Genomic DNA, 22273 nt, shown 5'->3' with positions numbered 1-22273 from the left:
TGCAATGAAATGAGTGGCAGCACTCAGTACTAGTCTAAGAGACCCACTGACAGAACTCATGCTTCTTGTTCCCGAGGTCTTGAATTTTATGAACCCTGAAGTCTTGGTTCCAATTGTTGGCAACTTATCCCAACAATGATTCCACTGAAGTGGAAGATCCGCTGCCCTCTTGGATGGTTTGGGCTGTTTACGTCTGTGACAAAACAGACAAAACAGGGACTATGCTGTTGGCTGGGGTGATTGTCCCTGACTGCCAACAGGAAGTTGAACTGTTATTCTACAGTGGAAGTTAAGGTGAGTATGTCTGGAAGTTAGGAGATTCCTGATGGTATTTCTTGGTGTAACCATGCCCTGCTGGAAAGGCTGTATACAACCCCAACTGAGCTTAAGCAGGACTACTGAAGGCACAGATGCTTTCAGGAATATGCGGGTCACCTATCACATCAAGAACCAAGGTGAGCTGAGCCTCTTATGGAAAGCACAGGGACTGTGGTAGTGGAAGAAGGTGGCTAATTGCAGCTTTGTGACCAGTTACAGAAACAAGCACTCTGCCGTATTTCCTTATTGTGACTGTGCGTGCACATGACATAGGCATCATCTGCTTTCCCCTTCACTTGCCTACTTACCACATAACATAAACTGCACTAAGCTGTAAGCACAGTATTTTGGTATCACCACCTTTACATCAGAGTTTCAATCATTGGATAGGAAGAAGAGTAAACATTAACCACAAACTTTGCATCATCTTCTTCTAGGGAAAGGGTTTATCTTTAGTTGTATGCAGGAAACTGTATCATGTTCAGTTAAAGTATGACCTTGTACTTTCTTTACTTGAATGACAAATGTGATTTAGGATGTGTAAAGGTGCCACACTGACAAGAAAACTTATAATAACTAATCTTGTGTTACCTTGGTGGGTGTTTTTGGATGGATGAGTACTTTACTTGGTGAACTTTGGGTAAACCAGATGGCTCTCCCTGAAGAGGAGAAGATCCCCATACGGGATCCTGGTGCATGGAAGGTGAGGACTTTGGCTGCTAGGCTACCATGCTGGGCCCAGAGGTGATGTTGTAAGTCAAGTTTTGTAAAATCAAATTGCCAGGAATAGGCAGTTAAAGATAGCTTTAAAGTCTTTACCTTCTTTCCCTTGAAAGGTGAAGTTGAATTCATTTTCTGTTCCATCTGAGCTGGCTTTAGTGACCTACACCAATATCATGGGACAGAAGGAATGTTCTAGCTAGAACTGCCAAGGTTAGATCATAAGGGTGTGGCATGTGCCTGGGATTCTTAGAACCTTGTGGGTTCTGAGTCTCCATGTAAGGCCTAACTACCATGCCGGCATCCTGGGTGACAGTCCACCTGCAGCACTGACATCTTATGTGGTCACCGGTTCATGCCTGACTCCTCCCAATCAAGCCCCCGGATTATGTGACTGGGAAAACAGCAGATGATGGCCCAAGGGCTTGGAACCCTGAAGCCATGTGGGAGACCAAGAAGAAGCTCCTGACTTTGGCCAGGCCCTGAGCATCATAGACATTTAGGGGGTGAACTGGTAGATGGAAGATCCCCTGCCTTGCTATCTCTCCATTTTTCTGTAACTCTACCTTTCAGATAAAAAAGTAAATGGCTTTCAATCTCTCCGGATCAGTCCATCTGCAGTTGAGCAGACCATCCCTGTTGACAGCAACCAAAGAATCACCAAGCTGAGCCTATGTGTGACCCACAATATCATGAGACTCCCACTACTGTTTCAGATAGTCTGTTGTATAAGAAAACAGTAATTTGTCCAATCCTGCCTTCACTGTGCTTTCTGGCTGCTCAGATCTCCTCTATAGAACTCACACCTGGCTTGCTCCTGCTTGTTGAAGATTCCCCAACTACTGGGAACTTACATCTCCTCTGAATTTGTACCTCCTTCTTCCCTACAAGTGTGTAGCTAGGTCAGCAATGTCCCATTTGTTTGAGACAAGCATTTATACCTGTCTACTGTCTTAATTACCAATAGTGCTCATTTCACTCTGGCAAATGTCCCATTATGACCGAATCTGTGCTTAACCACCTTATTTGTATAGAAAGCTCTTCTCTCATTCTAGACTATAGGAGAGTTATGTCTTTCCTTCAATAAATACCTACTGAACACCTATAATATACATGTGCTATATGTGTTTATGTACAACATACAATGGGCTGCCTCATCTAGCTTTATATTTCTCTGAGTTTTGCTGTTAGGCCACAGAAACTCAATGAAAGTGCCAATCTGACCAATGTGAATGTAGACTGGTACGTGGGTGAGGTTACTTTCACATGACAATAGTCAGGCAGCACAAAGGGTACCCAAGATCAAGATCATACAGTGGGGGTAGGCATTTGGCACAGCAGTCAAGTCACACTTGGGATGTGTACGGTTCGTGTTAGAGTGTTTGTTTCTGGTCTCTGTTCCAGGTTCCTGGTAGCAGGTACCCTGGGAGATAGCAGCTGATGGCTAAAGTAGGGTCCTTGGCCCAGTCCTGCCTCTTGCAAATATCTGGTATGGACTCATCTGTGGGATATATCTCATTCTTTTTCTGCCTTTCAAAAAAAATTTTTTTCAGTGTCTACAAAAGAATACATGTTGTCTAAATATAACCGTGTGTGTTGAATGAATGAGATTTGCAGAGACCTTCCCTTTTCCTGACATGGCACTCCCCAAGTTTGGGACCTGCGAGAGTGGACAGTGGAACCCAGAACCTTGGTCCACTACCTTTCGGGAAAAGAATGGCTACCTCAGTCCATATCCAGGTTTGGGGATCCTATTCCCTGGTTACTAAGGTGAGATTTTTTTCTTTTCTTTGACTGGCACTGGGCCTACCTCAGAAGTTGGCACAGCAACTGCCCATGACAGACTGGAAATTCTGTAAAGCCTAAGTGAAAGAATCCAGTAGCATGGTGTCACTAATGAAAATGACAGAAATTTCTAACCAGCCTGCCTTGTTAAAGGCCAAGGGAAATAACGTGCTAAGAACCTAGAAGGTTTCTAGTCTGTTCGTGCTGGAGTATAGGTTAATGCTATGATAGTATATTAGTATGCTAAAACAGTATGTTTTTTTGGGCAGTGTGAGATTCCCTTGTGCTAAAGAAAACTGCTACTTTGCTAGGCCAGGAGGTGCCTGGACTTTGGGAGGATTCCGCTTTAGCGATAAATCTGTTCTTTGCTGCCTTGCAACTTTGTGAAGGCAAGGGCACAGTTCTTCTCCGGTCCTAAGAACAGGAGGAAGATAAGGGTGTGAGAATGGGATGAGCCATAAAGATAGTGGGTATGGGAACGGAACAGGCTCCCTGTGCCTGAAGGCCATAAAATAATGAACATGTCTAAGGTTGTTACTTTTGATGTATTTCCCAGCCCCAAAGGGCCTATATAAGCTACTGTCTTGGGCTGTTCGGGGTCCGACCGCCCGGCTTGGCTGGCCTGCGTGCCCCAAGTGCGGTCTGACTCCAGCATGCTGGCGCAATAAACTCTGTTTGCTGTTTGCATTACCAGCAAGACTCTTTGTCATTCTCTGGGGGTTGACTAGCTCGCACCCTGAGGTCCGGGGGCTTTGGCCCGGACTCTAACATTCCCTCCACTCAATGACTGATCTGCTAAGTGCTTCTTTCCCAGCTCCGGTCTTGATTTTTTTTTAAAAGATTTGTTTATTTTTATTGGAAAGGCAGATATACAGAGAGGAGGAGAGACAGAGAGGAAGATCTTCCGTCCAATGATTCACTCCCCAAGTGACTGCAACGGTCGGTGCTGTGCCGATCTGAAGCTGGGAGGGTCTCCCATGCGGGTGCAGGATCCCAAGGCTTTGGGTCATCTTTGACTGCTTTCCCAGGCCACAAGCAGGGAGCTGGATGGGAAGTGGAGCTGCCGGGATTAGAACCGGCGCCCATATGGGATCCCAGCGCATTCAAGACGAGGAATTTAGCCGCTAGGCCATGCCATCGGGCCCTCTGGTCTTGATTCTTTTTTTTAAAGATTTATTCATTTTTATTACAAAGTCAGATATACAGAGAGGAGGAGAGAGAGAGAGGAAAATCTTCCATCCGATGATTCACTCCCCAAGTGACTGCAATGGCCGGTGCTGTGCCAATCTGAAAACGGGAACTAGGAACCTCTTCCGGGTCTCCCAAGCGGGTGCAGGATCCCAAAGCTTTGGGCCGTCCTCGACTGCTTTCCCAGGCCACAAGCAGGGAGCTGGATGGGAAGTGGAGCTGCCGGGATTAGAACCGGCGCCCATATGGGATCCCAGGGCTTTCAAGGCGAGGACTTTAGCCGCTAGGCCATGGCGCCGGGCCCTGGTCTTGATTTTTAAGAGATGTTTCTTTCCTCCCCCACATATGTGGGCATCTGATCCTCCTGAGAAGATTATTCTTCAAAAATAAACTGGTACCGGGCCCGGTGGCGTGGCCTAGCTGGCGTGCGAGACCCGGAAGAGGTTCCTGGTTTCCGGCTTCGGATCGGCGCACACCGACCGTTGTGGCTCACTTGGGGAGTGAAACATCGGATGGAAGATCTTCCTCTCTGTCTCTCCTCCTCTCTGTATATCCGGCTTTCCAATAATAATAAAACCTTTAAAAAAAAAAACTGGTACCAGTTTAGTTAATACTAACCCATTTCATAAGAAGGAAAGGCTGTGGTTTTATTTTCAAATATTTGGAATCATTTTCAGCAAAATAAAAAAGATATATCAAAATACTGAAATTGCTCACTGAACTGTGAACTCTCAGCAGAGGGAAAGCTTTTTAGAATCTTGAATCCACCACCTTTTGGGAGCAGAAACCACTTAAAATGTCCCCCTTTTTGGGGGGACCAGCTCCTCAGATCTTTCCCAAGTTTGATGCATTTCATCTCCTAAAAATTACACAATCCACCGGAAGTCATACAAAACGAAAGGAGAAAATTACGTGGCAGTTCTCAAGCTGTGTGCTCTTAGGGTAAGAGCATTCTCAAAGCAGCCTTGTGAAAATACGCAGAACCTAGTACTGGTTTCCAACTCATATCAAGAGTCTGTGTGCCCTTGCATTACTTACATCGGGAATGGTGTCATCTTCCTCTGGAAAAATTAGCAAGTTATAATTACTCAAGTACATTAACGTGATTGTACTTCACATAGTTTTTATACCTGGGATGAGGCTGAAATAAAACAAACCAGCACAGAACTCTTTGTTAAAAAAATAAACAAAACGAAATAAAAACTTGAAACTTCATTATTGTGAGAGATGATCGAATAAAAACCAATCCTGTATGAAACAACACATTTCTAATTACATTGACAAATTCTATGATCTATGCCCCCCAAATTCCACTATCAGAAGCTCCTGATTTAAAAAAGAAAATACAGACACAAAACCAGGACAGTCTGTCAACAGAAAGATTTGGTTCACTTGGGCATGTATGCTGGCCTGGCTGCTCAGCGGAGAGTGACCAGCTCCTCTGCAGAGGTAGGATGGATGGCCACCGTGTTGTCGAAGTCGGCCTTGGTGGCTCCCATCTTGACAGCAACGGCGAAGCCCTGCAGCATCTCGTCACACCCGATTCCTTGCATGTGGATCCCAACCACCTGCGAGAGAAGGGGTATGGTTCTAAAGGGTCAGTCTTCATCATGTGGGCAGTGGTGACAGACATGTAACATGTGAAAGGCCCTAAGAACCTTACCTACTGAATCTCAAACATGGCCTAACACAGCTCCGTGGCCCTGCACAGAGGCCTGCCTTGCCGTCCACCTCTAGCCTTCTTGGCTCAGAAGCTGTCTGTCTCTGTGTTAAAGCCACACACCTGTGTCTTCCAACCAAGGTAAATTCTCCCTCATGTGTGGTCTCAGTACAGCCATCCCTCCTTTGCGGTTCTGGACGAGCTGTGATATAACACTTTGTGGAAGGCCAGACAACTACAGTTTCCCTTTTGCACAGGGGACCTTTCCTGCTCCTCTTCCTTGCCCCAGTGCCAGGACCAAGCATGCAGACTGGCACCAAGGAGGTGCTTGGTGCCTCTTACACACAACTGCTGGCCTACACACATTAAGGGCAAACAAGTGTTTGTTTCAAATTACATTCTTCAGCAAGGTTTCCCTGACCAACCCTAAAAACCACTGACATGTTTTCCACAAGTACATCCAAGGGTAGACATTCCACTGCAAAGCAAAGCTGGAGAAGACAGCTGTGGGGACTGGTCAGTCCCTTTTTCCCAGCTGCCTCTGAAAACACAAAATGAAGATTTGTAGCAGAATAGAAAACAAAGCCATAAAAACAATCTAGACAGTTACACTGAGCACTGGTAAAGGAGTGGCCATTTCGTTTTGTGTTTAAGACATCCACATTCTATTTTGCACGGTCAAGGTTTGCATTCTAGCTTGAGCTCTGGCTTCTGACTCCAGTTCCCTGCCAAAGCAGACCCTAAAAGGCAGGGAAGTAGGCTGAAGTAACAGAGCTCTGTTCATCTGTGTGGGAGATCTGGACTGAATTTCTGGCTCTTGGCTTGTGCCCAGCCCTGGTCTACTACAAGCATCTGAGTAGTAAACCAGCAGACAGGAGCTATCTCACTGTCCACATCTTTGTGTCTCTGCCTTTCAACATTCCAGAATAATTTCAGTTGGCATAATAATATAAATTCCCACTGACTTCATCTTATACACAGAAGTTGTTTGAAATTACTTATTATGAACTTAATCCGTTATTTCCCTATCGTTCAGTGTCAGGCCTTACAAAGAAAGTAACTTAGAAACAACCAATCTGCTTTTACTTCTTTTGGTTGTTGTTTCTGTTTTCTTTAACTGTTCTCTATTTCTAATCCAGCTCCCTGTTAAAGGCCTAGAAAAGCAGCAGAGGATAGTCCAAGTTCTTGCTCCCCTGTTTCCACATAGAAAACCCAGTTCTGGCTCCCAGCTACAGACCAGCCCAATTCCGACTGTTGTGGATGGAAGACTCTCTGTTTCTCCTTCTCTCTATAACTCTGCCTTTCACATGAAAACAAATTCTTTTAAGAAAAATATTTGGTGTCCAGTGGGGTGAGAAGCTTTAACTGCTTGGTCTCCTCCTTGTCCACCCCACCATCACTGCCAACGTTGACAGCATGGCTGAAGAGCCACCTACCTTCTCCTCCTTGTTGGCACAAACCATTTTCATCACACATTTTGTTTTCCTGGTGGTGACCGCGTGATACATTGGGGTAAAGGAGGTAGAATAGGTCTTCACATTTTCTTTTCCATATTTAGCAATGGCCTCATCTAAAACATAAATTTTTTAAAAAGCATCCATCAAAACAACAAAACAATTAGAAAAAAAGATGACCAGAATCAAATCACAAGAAAATGTCAGATGATATGCAAATGAGAGACATTATAGAAAATAAATCCCTATGTCATTTAATTAAAAGGGTTGGGGTCAGCATTGTGGTACAGCATGTTAAGCCTACTCCTGCAATGCCAACATACCACAGGACCGCTAGTTCTAGTCCTAGGTATTTCACTTTTTTTTTTTAAGATTTATTTATTTTCTTTGAAAGATTTTACAGAGAGAGAAGTAAAGATCGAGAAATCTTCCATCCACTCACTGATTCACTCCCCAAGTAGCTACAATGGCCAGAGCCGAGCTGATCTGAAGCAAGGAGCCAGGAGCTTCTTTTGAGTCTCCAATGTCAGTACAGAAGCCCAAGGACTTGAGCCATTTTGCACTGCTTTCCCAGCCATAAGCAGAGAGCTTGATTAGAAGTGGAGTAGCCAGAACAGAACTCGGTGCCCATATGGGATATTGGCACCACAGTGTGGAGGATTAGTCTGATGTGCTGGTCCCAGTGCCCCACTTCTTATCCAGCTCCTTGCTAATGTACTTGGAACAGCAGCTGAAGATGGCCCAAGGCCCTGGGTCCCTGGAAGAAGCTCCTGGCTCTTGATTTCAGCCAGCCCAGAACCAGCCACTGTGGCCATCTGGGGAATGAATCAGCAAATAGAAGGCTATTATCTATCTTGGTCTTGCCTCCTCTCTTTGTAACTCTGCTGTTAAAATAAGTAAAGAGAGCCTGCTGTGGTAACCTAGTGGCTAAAATCCATACCTTGCATGTGCCGGGATCCCATAATGGGTGCCAGTTCATGTCTTGACTGCTCCACTTCCCATTCAGTTCCCTGCTTGTAGCTTGGAAAAGCAGTAGAGGATGGCCCAAAGCCTTGGGTCTTGCATCTATCTGCATAGGAGACCCAGAAGCAGCTCCCGGCTCCTGGCTTTGGATCAGCTCAGCCCTGGCCATTGCAGCCACTTAGGGAGTGAACCAGCAGATGGAAAAATCTTTCTTTCTGTCTCTTCTCTTCTCTGCATATCTGACCTTCCAATAAAAATAAATAAATCTTTAATAAATTAATTTAAAAATATCTTAAATTAATTAATAAATATCTTAAAAAATGGAATTTTGTCTGTAAATTAAAGAGACACCAACAAAATATGAAAACTAAACATAGTACAGTAACCTGGAAGACAATCTGGACTTGAAAGGAAATGTTGAAAACAATGACACAGGGCCCAGCAGCGTGGCCTAGTGGCTACATTCCTCGCCTTGAATGCCCTGGGATCCCATATGGGCGCCAGTTCTAATCCTGGCAGCTCCACTTCCCATCCAGTTCCCTGCTTGTAGCCTGGGAAAGCAGTTGAGGACGGCCCAATGCATTGGGACCCTGCACCCGCGTGGGAGAATCGGAAGAGGTTCCTGGTTCCCGGCTTCGGATTGGCACAGTTGCAGTCACTTGGGGAGTGAATCATCACACGGAAGATCTTCCTCTCTGTCTCTCCTCCTCTCTGTATATCTGACTTTGTAATAAAAAAAAATAAATCTTAAAAAAAAAAAGCAAACAATGACACTATTTAAGACATTTGGCCAAGTCTGCATAAGGCTTACGGTTTAGATAATATTGTAACAACTGAAATTGTCAAGGCCACACTGATTATCAAAGAGATCAGCCTAGCTGCCAGACAACATGTGATCAAGAATACACATGCAGGTGACGTGTGTATGCTGAGTGGGAAAACAATAAAGGAAAGGTGTTAGGGCATACAGGAGTCCTCTGAACTACTTTTGCAACTTATTCAGAGTTTGAAATGCGTTTAAATAAAAGGCTAAAAAAAGTATCAAGAGATGACAGTGGTATTTGAGAAAGAGCCGGTATTCTTAGAGTATCAGCAGTTAGCAAACAACTTGGACCGGTGCTCGGAGACAGCTTGAGATGGAGTGCCACTCAGGGCCTGAGGCAGACTCAGTCACTGCCAGAGACCCAGAGGAGGCAGCCATACATGCCCTTCAGGGCTGGGTGCCAGGCACAGTGGGTAAGATGTCACCTGGGGTCCCTGCATGCTCTCTCAGAGTGCTTGGGGCACATGCCAGCTCCTCTGGTTCCCATCTGGTCTGTGAATGCCCACCCCAGGAGGCAGCAGATAATGGCTCAGGTGCTTGGGTCCCTGCCACCAAAAGTGGGAGAGTCTGAGGGCATTCTGGGCTCCTGGTTTCAGCCTGGCCCAGCCCTGGCTGTTCTGGGCAGTTGGGAAATGAACCAGTAGATAAAAGATTTTTCTCTGCCCTTTAAATAAATGTAAAAAAAAAAAAACCTTAAAAAAATCTTAAACAACATTCAGCTTTAAATACCTACCTTCCGTGAGTCCCACTGTGCCAATGGGAGGGTGGCTGAAGACCACAGTGGGGATGTTGTCATAGTCCAATTTGGAATCCTTTTTGCATTCGAAGAGTCTATGGGCAAGTTTTCGGCCAGCAGCTATTGCAACTACAGAGATGTTTAAAATTGGAGTTTATCTTCAAGTTCATAAAGTCACAAAACTACCCTATTCCCTATTATTTTGACACAAAAGCCAGTTCTGATCAAGTTTTATGTTGATCTCACAATAGTAAACGCAATATAATAAAGACATGTATGAGTGCGTTAGTGAACAATTCAAACTACTGGCATATGGGAACTCTGCACATTGTATTATGACCCCCTTTCTCCCAAAAAAAGGGAAGAAAGAAAAAAATGCCTTCACCAGTTCCCAGTCATTTGGCAGTTCATCTACTTAATGGGGATATTAGCTTTTTGATAGCATTTTTATGCAACAAACTATATCCATTTCGAACATCTTCAATTCAACTTTATAACCCGAGTTACTTCTCAGTAAGATCTGTCTGTGTTTTTACTCAAAAGTTTATTCTCCTGGGGCCAGTGTCGTAACACTGTGGGTTAAGCCACCGTCTGTGATACCAGTAACCCTTGTAGGAGTACGAGTTACAATCCCAGCTGCTCCACTCCCCGTTCAGCCCCCGTTTGTGGCCTGGGAAAGCAGCAGAGGATGACCCAAGCGCTTGGGCTCCTGCCACCCATGTGCGTGACCTGGATGGAGTTTAGGTTTTGGCCTGGCCCAACCCTGACCTCTGTGGCCATCTAGTGTAGTGAATCAGCATATACGAGATCAATCTTTCTCGTCTATCCCTCTCTCTGTAACTTATCTTCAAGATAAATAAGTCTTTTACAAATTATTCTTTAGCATTTGTATTCCTAATAGCTCTTTTTATAAACAAACAAATCTGAGTTTAATAAAAGCAAGTTACTACTTTTATTAATTACAAGATGTCAGTCTTTCCTCCAAATAAGATGGTCAGTAGGACACATAAATTTGCTTTGGCATAACTTTAACTTGCTACTTAGCTTTTAAAATCATTTCTTGTCAAAGGATACAAAACTTGCATTAGACATGACAAGTTCAAGAGATCTATTATACAACATGGTGACTATAGTCAACGAGAACATTTGGTATTCTTAAAAATTACTAAAAAAGTAGATTCTAAGTTTTCTCATCAAAACAGAAATGCATCAGGTAAGGTAGCTACTAATGAGCTTGATTTAGCCATTCTGCAATATACAACTACTTCTAAACATGTCATATATCATAAATACATAAAATTTTTATTTAACTACATAATTAATTCTAAAATAGAGACAGAGAACTTCCTGAAGGAGCTAAAGGGCTTTGGGTGGGCTTCCTCCCTGGGGTAAGATCCCAGAACATTTGGAGAAGGCAGGGGAGGTCTCCCAGGTGGAGAGCAGATGATGTGACATTACTGCCGGAGGTGGGACGGAGCCTAACTGGGCACGGACTGGACTGGGGAGGGCAGGGAGTCTACTGCGGCTGTGTCAGGACCATACAGTCACCCAAGAACATCAGCCTCACTTGCTTCTTCCAAAACCTCCGTTTTCCCTCTTACTATACTATACACAAACCTAGTCCAACATACCGTTTGTCAGAGGGGCATCATGTCAACTGGACAGAGCTTTTCGTCTACACAAAACATTTTAAGTAGAATGGAGTATTACTCAGAAAGTGCCAGGCAGCAAACCGACACTTTGCTACCCTGAAGACACACATCCCTCTACTTTGTCCAGGTAGAGCCGACTGGGTCACGCTTTACAGTTTATGTCACACGCAGCGCCCCTCCTACCTGGGGTCAGAAGGGCTTTCCCACACACATCGCCGACTGCGTAGATGCCTTTGATGCTGGTGTTCTGGAACTCATCCACTATGATGTGACCCTTGTCATCGGTCTGAATCCCCTGAAAATGCAAAAGGAGGCCCCATCAAGCCTCTGACAGGAAATGACAGCGCAGGCGCCTGCGTCTCAGGTCACAGCAGCACGTAATGCAGTGTGTGAAGGCAGGCACGCAGTAGACACGACAAGTGCACAGCCCAGTGGGTAAGCCACTCCCGGGGTGCCTGCGTCGCAGACAGCGTGCTGGCTTCAGGCCTGGCTGCTCTGCCTCCCAACCCAGCCCTGGGAAGCAGCAGACGGCAGCACGCGTGGCAGGCCTGGAGGGAGTTCTGGGGTTCGGCCCTGGCTATTCTGGGCATTAGGGGAAGGAATCAGTGTCTGGGAGGTCACTGTGTGTGTGTGTGTGTGTCTGCCTTTCATGTCGAATGAAAAGCAATGAATTTGTTTTTTTTTTTTTTTTTTTTTTTATGTATAATCCATTTTATTGTATTGTTGTTGACAATCTTTACATAGTTAACTATAGTTGAAGGAAAATCAAGAAAGAGAAGGAAAAAAAAAAAAAGGTTCAGGGGGATAGGGAGGTGGGCAATGCTATTATGTCCATATTGTTTCCATCATGTATCTGAGGTAAAAGGGGGTATTGAGGGAGAAGCCCCACCCGGTTTCCCGCCCACCCCAAGTCCCATATGTGGGGCATGCTCTGAGATATGTGCTCAAGTGGAGTGAATAGTTCTCCAGTTATGAGTCACTGCCAGTTTCGCTCGATGAGGTGGTCCACTGATTGATATGGTCCATCATGAAGTCTCCATTTGTCCCATATTTCGCTGCCAACATGTAGCTGAGATGAATGATTGTCCTATTCTGTCTTCTGTCTTTTCTTGGTTAGAATTCTGAGTCCAGCAGTTCAAGTGGGGAGATCTCCAAAGATACTTTGAGGTATTCCCAGACCAGATTCTTGTATGTTCTAGCAAGCACAGGGCCCGGCACAGTCCATCACCCTGATCAGCTGGTGGTTGCAATTGCTGTGTTGGTTCTGTTTTCAGTCCCGAGTTGCACTGGAACCAATGGGTGTTGCAGTCCAGTCTGGTTCGGCCCTTACATCAACCAGTGGGAGCTGCAGCCTAGTCGGGGCGACCCACAATAACCCCCGCCAAGCCTGCCCCCTACCCTGGTTTGCCAATTTGTGTAGCAGAAGACCAGTCTGTCCCCCATCCCATTTGGCTCTGGTACTTGTCAATGGGTATTAAAGCTTAGTTCTATCTAATCGACTCAACCATCCAGCCCTCACAGATGTTGTTGAGTGCCTCTGTCTAGCCATCCCAGCCCCCGTCCTAGTTTTCATGCCCTCCCACGGGAATAGTGACCCAGGAAGGGGGAACCCACTTTTTCCCTCCCAGGTCTCTCTGTCCCGGTTTATGCACTCTTTAGGTGGTCCTGTGATTTGACTCGACAGAATTAGTCCCCAGTGCCCGCTTCTGCCAGCTGATGCTGTGGCCCTGATCTTGTCCACATGCAGCGCACAGGTGTTGTAGCCTTGCTTAGTCGTGTCTGTCTCTATCCCAGCCAACACTCTCCAGTGGGAGTGGTTGTCCAGCGAGGGGACCAGCCCCTTAACCCCCCCGCCAGCTCTGCCCCTCCCTTCCTGGATCTCACTTGTGCTGGATGGGTGTTGCATTCATATCCAGTACAGGCAACCACGCCCTGGCGTTCCAGAATGTGTACTGGTTTTGTCGCAACCAAACCCAGCCCATTCCACACTCTGTTCTGGTGATCGGATTTGCCAGAGGATGACATGAACTGATTCAGCCTGGCCTGCTCCTGACCCATGCCGAATGCATGCCAGTGGGAAACTTTCCATGGCCTATTCTGGGCTGTTTCCAATCATGCTTCTCGCGCTTACCTGCAGGGACTGTGTCCTGCCAGAGGAGTTGCCCAGGCTCCTCCATCAGAACCCCTCCCAATGCCAGATTTTGCGCTTGCCAGGGGGTTCTTGAGCCAACCCTACTCAGTTCACCTCCTGTCCTAGCAGGAACAGTGGCTTTTCCTGGCTGGCTTTCACCTCATTCTGACTCTTGTTGTTGGATGTTTCAGCCCAGCCATGGCTCGTCCATACCCACATACAGCTCACACATGGCTCAGAAGGGGATTGAGACCCAGCCTAGTCAGTCCCACATCTACCCTGTTTCTCCATAACACCAGATGGTGCTGGGATCTGAACCGGCCTGGTGCATCCAATCCCAGCCCACACTAGTGCCTCGGGTGACTGCAACTGTTTCCTAGATAGAACGCAGCCCCCATTCCAGCACATACACCCCTTGGTGGGAACCTCATCCCAGCTGTGGCTTCCCAGATTGGGACCGTTCCTAGCTGTAAATCACACACCTGCACGTGGTTGCTCCGAGGACCATTAGGTGCCAGCCTGCTACACAAGCCGGAGCTTATCTTTTACTTGATAGGTGTTCAAAGCTCAGCATTGTTAAGGGATTGGAAGTTCTTCAAAGGAAGAGTTACTGGCATTGGGAATCTTTAGGATTGACTCAGATCCCAGAAACAGTGGGGTCACTCTAGGGCTATCTCAGCAGCGATTCAGATGTCCAATACCCCAGAGCTCCCCGGCCGGGCGGCCAGCAGGCACAGCCTGCCCGGCCCCAGCCCGCCATGAGCCATGGGCACATGGCGGACTGGGTTCGGGATCCGAGCTAGACGTCCTCTCCCGCAGCCCTCGGCTCGCCTCTGGCAGCCGGAAGTTAAATCCTGCAGGCCCGAGGTTGCGCCCCTCCCCAATCCCGTTCACCCACCACCCAATGAGGGTGTTGGGTGGGTCCCGGACATGCCCAGTCACGGAGGCCTCCCCCCTCGGCGTACTCACCCCAGAAGGAAGCAGGCCGCACCCAGGCATGTCCGGGTGATTTATTTTTATTGGAAAGGCAGGTTTTACAGAGAGGAGGAAAAAGAGAGAAAAATCTTCCACACGCTGGTTCACTTCCCAACTGGCCACAACAGCCAGAGCTGAACCAGTTTGAAGCCAGGAACCTTTCTTTTGGATCTCCCATGTGGGTGCAGGGTCCCAAGGCTTTGGGCCATCCTCCACTGCTTTCCCAGCCCCAAGTAGGGAGCTGGAAGGGAAGTGGATCAGCCAGAACACGAACCAGTGCCCATATGGGATCCTGGTTCATGCAAGGCAAGGACTTTAGCTACTAGGCTACTGCACCAGGCCCAATTAATGAATTAATTTTTCAAAAGAAAAAAGTACCACCTTTGGAGCCAGACGAATCAGAGTTCAAATCCCAGTTTTATCGCTTAATGGCTAGGAAACATTATGAACCAGTATTTATTAACATATATTTGAGCTCTTATATAGATACTAAAAGTAATATATCTATTACTGAATCCAGTCACTGGGAAACAGCAGGAAAATGGACACACTCCCTACCACCCAGGTCCCAGCCTGATGAACGAGTCGGCATACTTCAGCGCCTGCTCTCCTCAAGCTGCTGGCCAGGCAAAGCCACATTAGAATCAGGTGTGGACAGGCCCCAGCACACAGCTGCCATTCGGTTTGCACAATGCAAATACACCTTAACATCAAAGGGCACTGAAAATCTTTTTGTCTCATTCTTGAAAAAGGCCACAAATATGGTTAAAAACTAGACCTACCAAGGCCTATACATGCACGACGGCAAAACAGCTACTGAAAGCTGAGAAGCTGAGTGCCTTGGTTTTGTTGATATGAACACAGACAAGCAGTTTCACTAAATTTCACTGACCTGTAGGATTAAAGGCAAGCCACATATCTCCCTAGATATTTCACTCTTTAAAATGCAAAAAACAAACAAAAAAAACCCCAAAAAACCAGCATGTTACAGAAATGAAAAACAGTGTCCACATCACAACACAACTGCATGGCTCACACTGCTCACAGAGACTCCACCCCCTCCATCATACACCAGCTTGAAACACAGAACATCCAGTTAGTATCCCCAGAGCAGTAGAGCAGCAGAGACCGCTGTGACGGCCACCCTCAGCAGGTTAACATTCATCGTGTTCATCCTAAAAGCCAAGGTCCAAGGCTCATTACTCTGCCCTCATTTTCTCATAGACTCTTTTTACCTTCACAACCTTCAAGAAACTAAGCTGTTTGGGGCCCGGTGGCGTGGCCTAGTGGCTAAAGTCCTCACCTTGAACACACCAGGGATCCCATATGGGTGCCGGTTCTAATTCCAGCAGCTCCACTTCCCATCCACCTCCCTGCTTGTGGCCTGGGAAAGCAGTTGAGGACAGCCCAATGCATTGGGACCCTACACCTGCGTGGGAGACCCGGAAGAGGTTCCAGGTTCCTGGCTTCGGATTGGCGCAGCACCGGCCATTGGGGCTCACTTGGGGAGTGAATCATCGGACGGAAGATCTTCCTCTCTGTCTCTCTTCCTCTCTGTGTAACTGACTTTGTGATAAAATAAATAAATCTTAAAAAAAAAAAAAAAAGAAACTAAGCTGCTTGTTCAAGGCCATTGTAACTGGCAAGCTACGTAATGAAGGCTCAAACTCTGGGTACCTCATCCCAGGCTACTTTATCAGGCTTCATTTCAAAATGGAAAAGGAAAAGTAGGAATGTTAACTGTCTATAAGCAATGCTGGGTTGAGAGAGGGGTAGCTACCCAAGCGTCCCCAGACTCACAGCATTGAGAGAACTAGATCAGAGGTGGAAGGGCTCCATATTAAGGTGTTGTCATTTCAAAGGAAGTGCTAATGGGATTTCACAACTGACTGGATATAGAAAATAAGGAGAAAAGCATCTGCCAAAACCCATCCAAGTTTTGGGTGTGCGTGTGCGGAGGGGTGATGGGCAAACACAGGGCAGTTGGATACAAGAAGGTTGGGAGCAGACTGCACCAGCTTACCACGTTCTTTAAATTCAGGCCCCTAGAATTTGGGTCCCGCCCAATGGCCCAGAGCAGGCAGTCAACATCTGGAATGACAGCTGAGGTGGGTTTCCGACCAGGAACCGCAGTGACTGTGGAGATTTCCAAGCCGGAGGAAGTCTGTTTAACTTCCTTAACCTGGTGGCCAAAAAAAAAAAAAAAAAAATCGTTACAAATGTGTGACAGACACAGGAAATTACAACTTAAATGTTAAAAAAAAAATGCCCACTGCATTCTGTATGCTGACATGGCCATTCACACTATGATCCCAGTTGGGCTGACCCTAGAATTCCCTGGGCCAAGCCTGCTTCCTGGGTCGCCCCCGATCTTCCACCCAGCTTACAGCCAGGAATGTCAGCTGCTGTCTTCATAAGGATTCTGCTTAAAAAAAAAAAAAAAAAAAAGTATTTTCAGCGAGTTTGAGCCTGGCTCTCCTTCCAGCTCCAGCTCCCTGCTAATGCAAACCCTGGAAGGGAGTGAGGGCTCATACACTTGGGCCCCTGCTACCCACGTGGAAGACCTAAATTTGAGTTCCAGGTTCCTGGCCTATCGTGTCCTTTATTTCCAATAATTCAGTTTGATTTTATTTCAGTGTTGCTATTTCCTGTGTGATGAAGTCTTTAAATTCCTGCATGTGCTTCTCATTGTTGATAAGAAGATTTACAGCAAGTGTTTTGAGTTCTGTATCCCCCATTTTCTCAATGTAGTCCTCAGTTAACTCTGAGGTTGGAAAAGGCTTTTGCTCCTTTGCAGGGGAGTCTTCAGTAATATTCATTGTGCCTTTGCCTCTTCTTTTGCTCTTGATCATTATACTTCTGGTTCGCAAATTCTTCTCTTTAGGGCAGGTTTCTAAGCTGTGTCACCCACAGGTCTACTTGTTGTGGTTAGTACACTGTTCTTTGTTTGCAGTCACTTGTGCCACTCACTCCAGCGAGTTTCAGATTTGGGCTTTTATGTTAGATTTTTCCCACGGTCTCCATAGCCCCAGCTCCTGGCTCACCACTCTCCACCTTCTGTGATCCCATGCTGTTGTTGCACCGTTGTCTGCACACTGTTTCTCCTACTTCTAATTCGCAGTTCCAAGGATTTGGGAGACACCAGGTGTCCTAAATAGCAAGGCTGGTGGTACTGATCTTGCCGGGAACCTGCTGGTCATTAGGTCTGAGGGCAACACGGACCTATTTTGACCCATATGATGATAGACGTGGTATTATTTTTCGATGTGGGTCAGTACAATGCACTGAGCTCAATGAACTCACTCCCCAGGTCAGTGCATGTGCAGCTCACTGTTGTCCCTGCAGTCTCAAAGCCTTTACCACACTGTACAAAATGATGCCTGATGTGTCACTCATGGAGTTCTTGATCTGCTGGCCATTAGGTCTGAGGGCCACCCAGAGTTATTTTATGAAGAACGTGTAGGATACCCTGTCATTGCAATCCACTGAGCCAGAAATGAGTTCACTCCCAGCTTCATGCATGTGCAGTCCTGTCCATTAGTCTTTGTCTCCCTATACATTATGGTACCCAGTTTGGCTCTTTTGGAGGTTTGGGCTGTGAAATTCACCCTATTCCTGTACCACCTCTTTGGAATCTGCTGCTTTATTTATTTTCCTGGTCAAATCAAACAAACCAGCAGAATGGGCAGTTCTTTGGGTTTACTTTCTGAGTTCCCAGTGAACTCCCCTTCCCCAACCTGGTTGATGGTGGAGTTCCAGCTGCAGGTGCAGTTCAGATCGCCACTCGTTGAACGCTACTGCAATGTCTGGTCACTGCAACACCACCCTGTTGTTTTCACTGCTTTCCCGTGTCCATTAGTCTCCAAGTGCCCTCTGCCATTGGCCTGTCTTCTCCTATTTCCTAGAATGTGCCCTCTCTGCTTCACCCTGGCTAAAGTTTCCATCTGATTAAACATGTTCTCACCTTATTTCGCCATCTTGATTCTCAATCCAGTTCTTTTAAAGTGTGCTCCATAAATATCTGAATAGAACTTAATGAAATCCATATAAACACAGCAGCAGCATCGCCAGGAAACCTCCCAGCAGTAACTTCCCAGCAGTAACCACTTGTCTCTCCCTGGCCATTTTTCATGGAAATGAGTGGAGTAAGGACAAGCTTGGGAATTCAGTGAAAGTCCTATGGTGATTCCTTTTTTTTTCTTTTTTTTTAAGATTTCTTTTTATTAGAAAGTTAGATTTACAGAGAAGAGAGACAGAGAGAAAGATATTCCACCTGCTGGCTCACTTCCCAAGTGGCCACAACAGCCAGAACTGAGCTGATCCAAAGCCAGGACGTGCCCGTGCAGAGGCCGAAGGCTTTGGACTGTCTTCAACTGCCTTCTTGGGCCACAAACAGGGAGCTGGGTGGGAAGTGAAGCAGCTGGAACATGAACCAGTGCTCATATGGGATTCCAGCAGATTCAAGGCGAGGATTTAGCCACTGAGCCACTGTATAGGGCTCCCTATGGTGATTCTGACTATACCCCAACCACTAGTCTTGCAACATTGCCTTCACAACCTATGGTCATATTTATCCTTGTGCTTCAGGAAGTTTATGTTGAACCAAGTTGTAGGGGAAATAGTTTCAGAAGGCTAATTCTTGCTCCATTTCTTAGGAAACTTAAGTGATTTACTGAGGAGTTAGAGTACACTGAAATTCCATCTGCCAAGCTCAAATAGGAGTATTTTACATATAGATTCTGGAGTGGGCATCTAGCTGAGGGGTAAGTACACCTGCACCCCCTATTGGAGGCATGAGTTCAAGACCTGGCTTGGGCTCCTGTCTCCAGCTTCCTGATAATGCACACATCCTGAGAGGCACTGGTAGTAGTTCAGGTGGCTGGGTTCCTGCCACTCTTGTTGGAGAACTGGCTCATGTTCCTCTTAGCTTTGGCCTGGCTCATATCAGCCATGGCAGGCATCTGCAAAGAATGAACTAGCAGAAGGCAACTCTCTCTTCATTCAGTTAAAAAAAAATATTTTAGAGTCTACATTTCCTTAAAATAAATAAAAATGCAAAAAAAGTAAGGTCATGCAACAAGGCATCTGAGCACAAAAATCAAAGCTTAAATTCTAAATTCACTACCAGGTTTTTAATTTTTTAAAACATGATTGATTTGCTAGAAAGGCAGAGTTAGAGAAGGAAAGGCAGAGAAAGATCTTCCCACTGCTGGTTCACAGCCCAAACAGCTGCAGTGGCCAGGGTTTGGGCCAGGTCAAAGCAAGGAGCTGCTGGGTCTCCCTGTGGATGCACTTGGGCTATCTTCTGCCGCGTACCCAGGAGCATTAGCAGGGAGCTGGATCGGAAGTGGAGCAGCTGGGACATGAACTGGTACCCCATGGGATGTCGGTGCTATAGTGGAGGCTTAACCTGCTACAGAACAGCACCAACTCACAGGTTTCTAATCTTACGTCTTGATTTCCTTCACATAATCAAGTGGAATACAGCTTAGGAGAAAGAGGAGGAAACACTAGGAAGCAGGAGGCACTGCCTGGGGTAGACCCAGGCGTTGCATCTCCATCATTGCTGGAGGAGGCCACAAAGGGAGGAAGGAAGACTGCATGGTGTCCTGGACATGGCCCACGTACCTGGCAGTACTTGAGGACTTCTATGCCGGCATTCTCCAGCTCTTCAGTACAGTTGGAACTGATGAGAGAATCAAAATTCCTCAGCACCTGTGCACAAAGGGCAGCCGAGGGGAAGGCAGTGAGAAACGAGGCACAGCTGATCATAGACTAGCCAGGTGCTCAGTCGGAACTACCCTCTCCCTAAGCCACGGGAGAGTTCTCAGAAATGCCTCACTTCCCGACACTGCCACTCATGTCTACAGTACACACGTGACTTCATCAACTCCTGCTTTAGAGTCAAAGGGACTGGCACCCCTGGTCTCTGTTATCACCTCTTTCTGTGGCTTGCTTCTCTTTCGTGGAACTTCAGGGGGGAAAAGTCATGTCCCACTTTTACAACCTAGATCAAAAACCTCTTTATGGAGCCGGACATACAGCACAGCCTGTCAGGACTTTGACAGCCCACATGCAGCACACCCCGGGCAGGGTGTTAAGGCAAGAAGCTGTAAGAAATCCACACAGCAGTTCTAGAACGGACTGAACGAAGAGGCAGGAGTTATCTCTTGTGCTGGGAGAGAACTGGAGAGGTAGCAGGCCTCTGTGTGGCTCACTGCAAACAGGCCCACTTTCTAAGCACAGGAGCCAGCCATGCTCCAGACACACTACTGCAACATGCTGACTTCCTAAGTTCAGGCTGGCCATCCCCTATTTGTGGGGGATAGTCCAGCAAAGCAACAGAACATTTTCCGATGGAGAACTCTGTTCAGAATGAAAATCTCCTGGGTGTCAATGACAGGACACATTTCAAAGTCAAGGACACAGTTCCTGGGAGCCCACACCAACAAGGACTGCCAGCATCTCCCGTCTCCTGTCATTTGCTCAGGTAAGCACTGGAGTCACAGCAATCAAGGGCGCAGGAGTCTGACCAATCCTGTCCCTGCTCATGGCATGATGTGGTCTGCTAGAGTCACATGTTTCCTGGAGCCAGTCAGCGGCAGGACCAGACCCTTGGGCCAGCATTCACAATTCTGAAAGCTCTAATGCGGTGCCGCTGAGGCCTCATCAACAAGACACACCGGGAAATTTCAAAATGTTCATGCAAATGGAATTACAAGGTAAGGGTTTGTTCTTTTTAAAGATTTATTTACTTTTATTTGAAATGCAAATTTTACAGAGAGAGGAGAGGCAGAAAGAAGTTTTCCATATACTGGTTCACTCCCCAAGTGACTGCAATGGCTGCAGTGGGACCAACCTGAAGCTGGGAACCTGGAGCTTCTTCTGGGTTTCGCATGTGGGTGCAGGGACCAAAGGACTTGAACCACCCTCTGCTGCTTTCCCAGGCCATAAGCAGGGGGCTAGTTGGAAAGTGAAACAGCCAGGACTTAAACTGTCTCCCATATGAGATGTTGGCATCCCAGGTGGAAGCTTGGCTTGGCTTGCCACTGTGCCAGGCTCCACAAGTTTTGGGCCAGGTCTTGGACATAGTGATTAATACGCCAATTGGAATGTCCACTCTCTCATATCAGACTGCCTGGGTACCAGTCCCAGCTCCATTCATGTAGGCCCCAGTCTCCCAAGGGTTAACTCCACAGCTTAGCTTGTTTCTAAGGGGTAACAGAATGGGCAATCTTGGCCTGATACATTTAGCCCCTGGCTTGACTGCAAGTTCCTCTTCCATGCTTCCCCTTTTTTTAAGATGCCCTCGGGGGAGCTTAGGAGTTGCTTGAGCTTTGGGATAGTACTGGTAGGAACCAGGCAGACTATAAAAGTGGCAGGCTAACCTCAAATAAATGGCATTCTCTTTACAAGAATGATCCACTGCATGTTGTCTTGTGTTGTCTTTTTGTAACCTTAGTCCCTCTGCTCGGCTCGGGGTACGCGGCGACATGGGCGTTGCCAACACATTCACATACCAGCTTGCTACTAGTTTGCACCCTAAGAGGCAGCAGGTGAGGACCCAAGTATTTGGGTCCCTGTTATCCACATGGAGACCTCGAAGGACTTTCTACTTCTTGCTCTGGTGTGGCTTAGCCTGGCCAGTGGGCATTTGGGAGCAAACGAGGGGAAGGAAGAACTCTTTTCTTGCCCCTCTTTTCAAATAAATAAAACAAAAAAATTTCAAAGGCTTTAGTGGATAAAAATTTTAAAACAAGAGAGTGGATTAAGTTGCCGCCTGCAAGGCCAGCATCTCACTTGGGCACCAGGTCAGAGTCCTGCCTGCTCCACTTCTAGTTCATTTGCCTGTTAACGCACCTGGGAAA

General features: G+C 46.7%; 1 protein-coding gene across 1 annotated transcript in view; it reads right to left on the bottom strand.

Moving 5' to 3' along the window:
- Window positions 1–5210: 5210 nt before the first annotated feature.
- Window positions 5211–22273, bottom strand: part of GSR (glutathione-disulfide reductase) — a 42637-nt gene continuing 25574 nt past the window's right edge. The window contains exons 8-13 of the mRNA XM_058669846.1: window positions 20034–20120; window positions 16429–16587; window positions 11483–11594; window positions 9645–9776; window positions 7108–7241; window positions 5211–5579 (exon numbers count right to left, since the gene is read on the bottom strand). Coding sequence (XP_058525829.1) covers window positions 5430–5579; window positions 7108–7241; window positions 9645–9776; window positions 11483–11594; window positions 16429–16587; window positions 20034–20120 — 774 coding nt within the window. The 3' untranslated portion in view covers window positions 5211–5429. The remainder of the gene's footprint in view (window positions 5580–7107; window positions 7242–9644; window positions 9777–11482; window positions 11595–16428; window positions 16588–20033; window positions 20121–22273) is intronic.

Source organism: Ochotona princeps, chromosome 11 (genome assembly GCF_030435755.1).
Source record: "Ochotona princeps isolate mOchPri1 chromosome 11, mOchPri1.hap1, whole genome shotgun sequence".
In the NCBI taxonomy this organism is placed as follows: Eukaryota; Metazoa; Chordata; class Mammalia; order Lagomorpha; family Ochotonidae; genus Ochotona; species Ochotona princeps.
The sequence above is the reverse complement of the archived record's forward strand: the minus strand, read 5'-3'. Positions and strand labels throughout refer to the sequence as shown.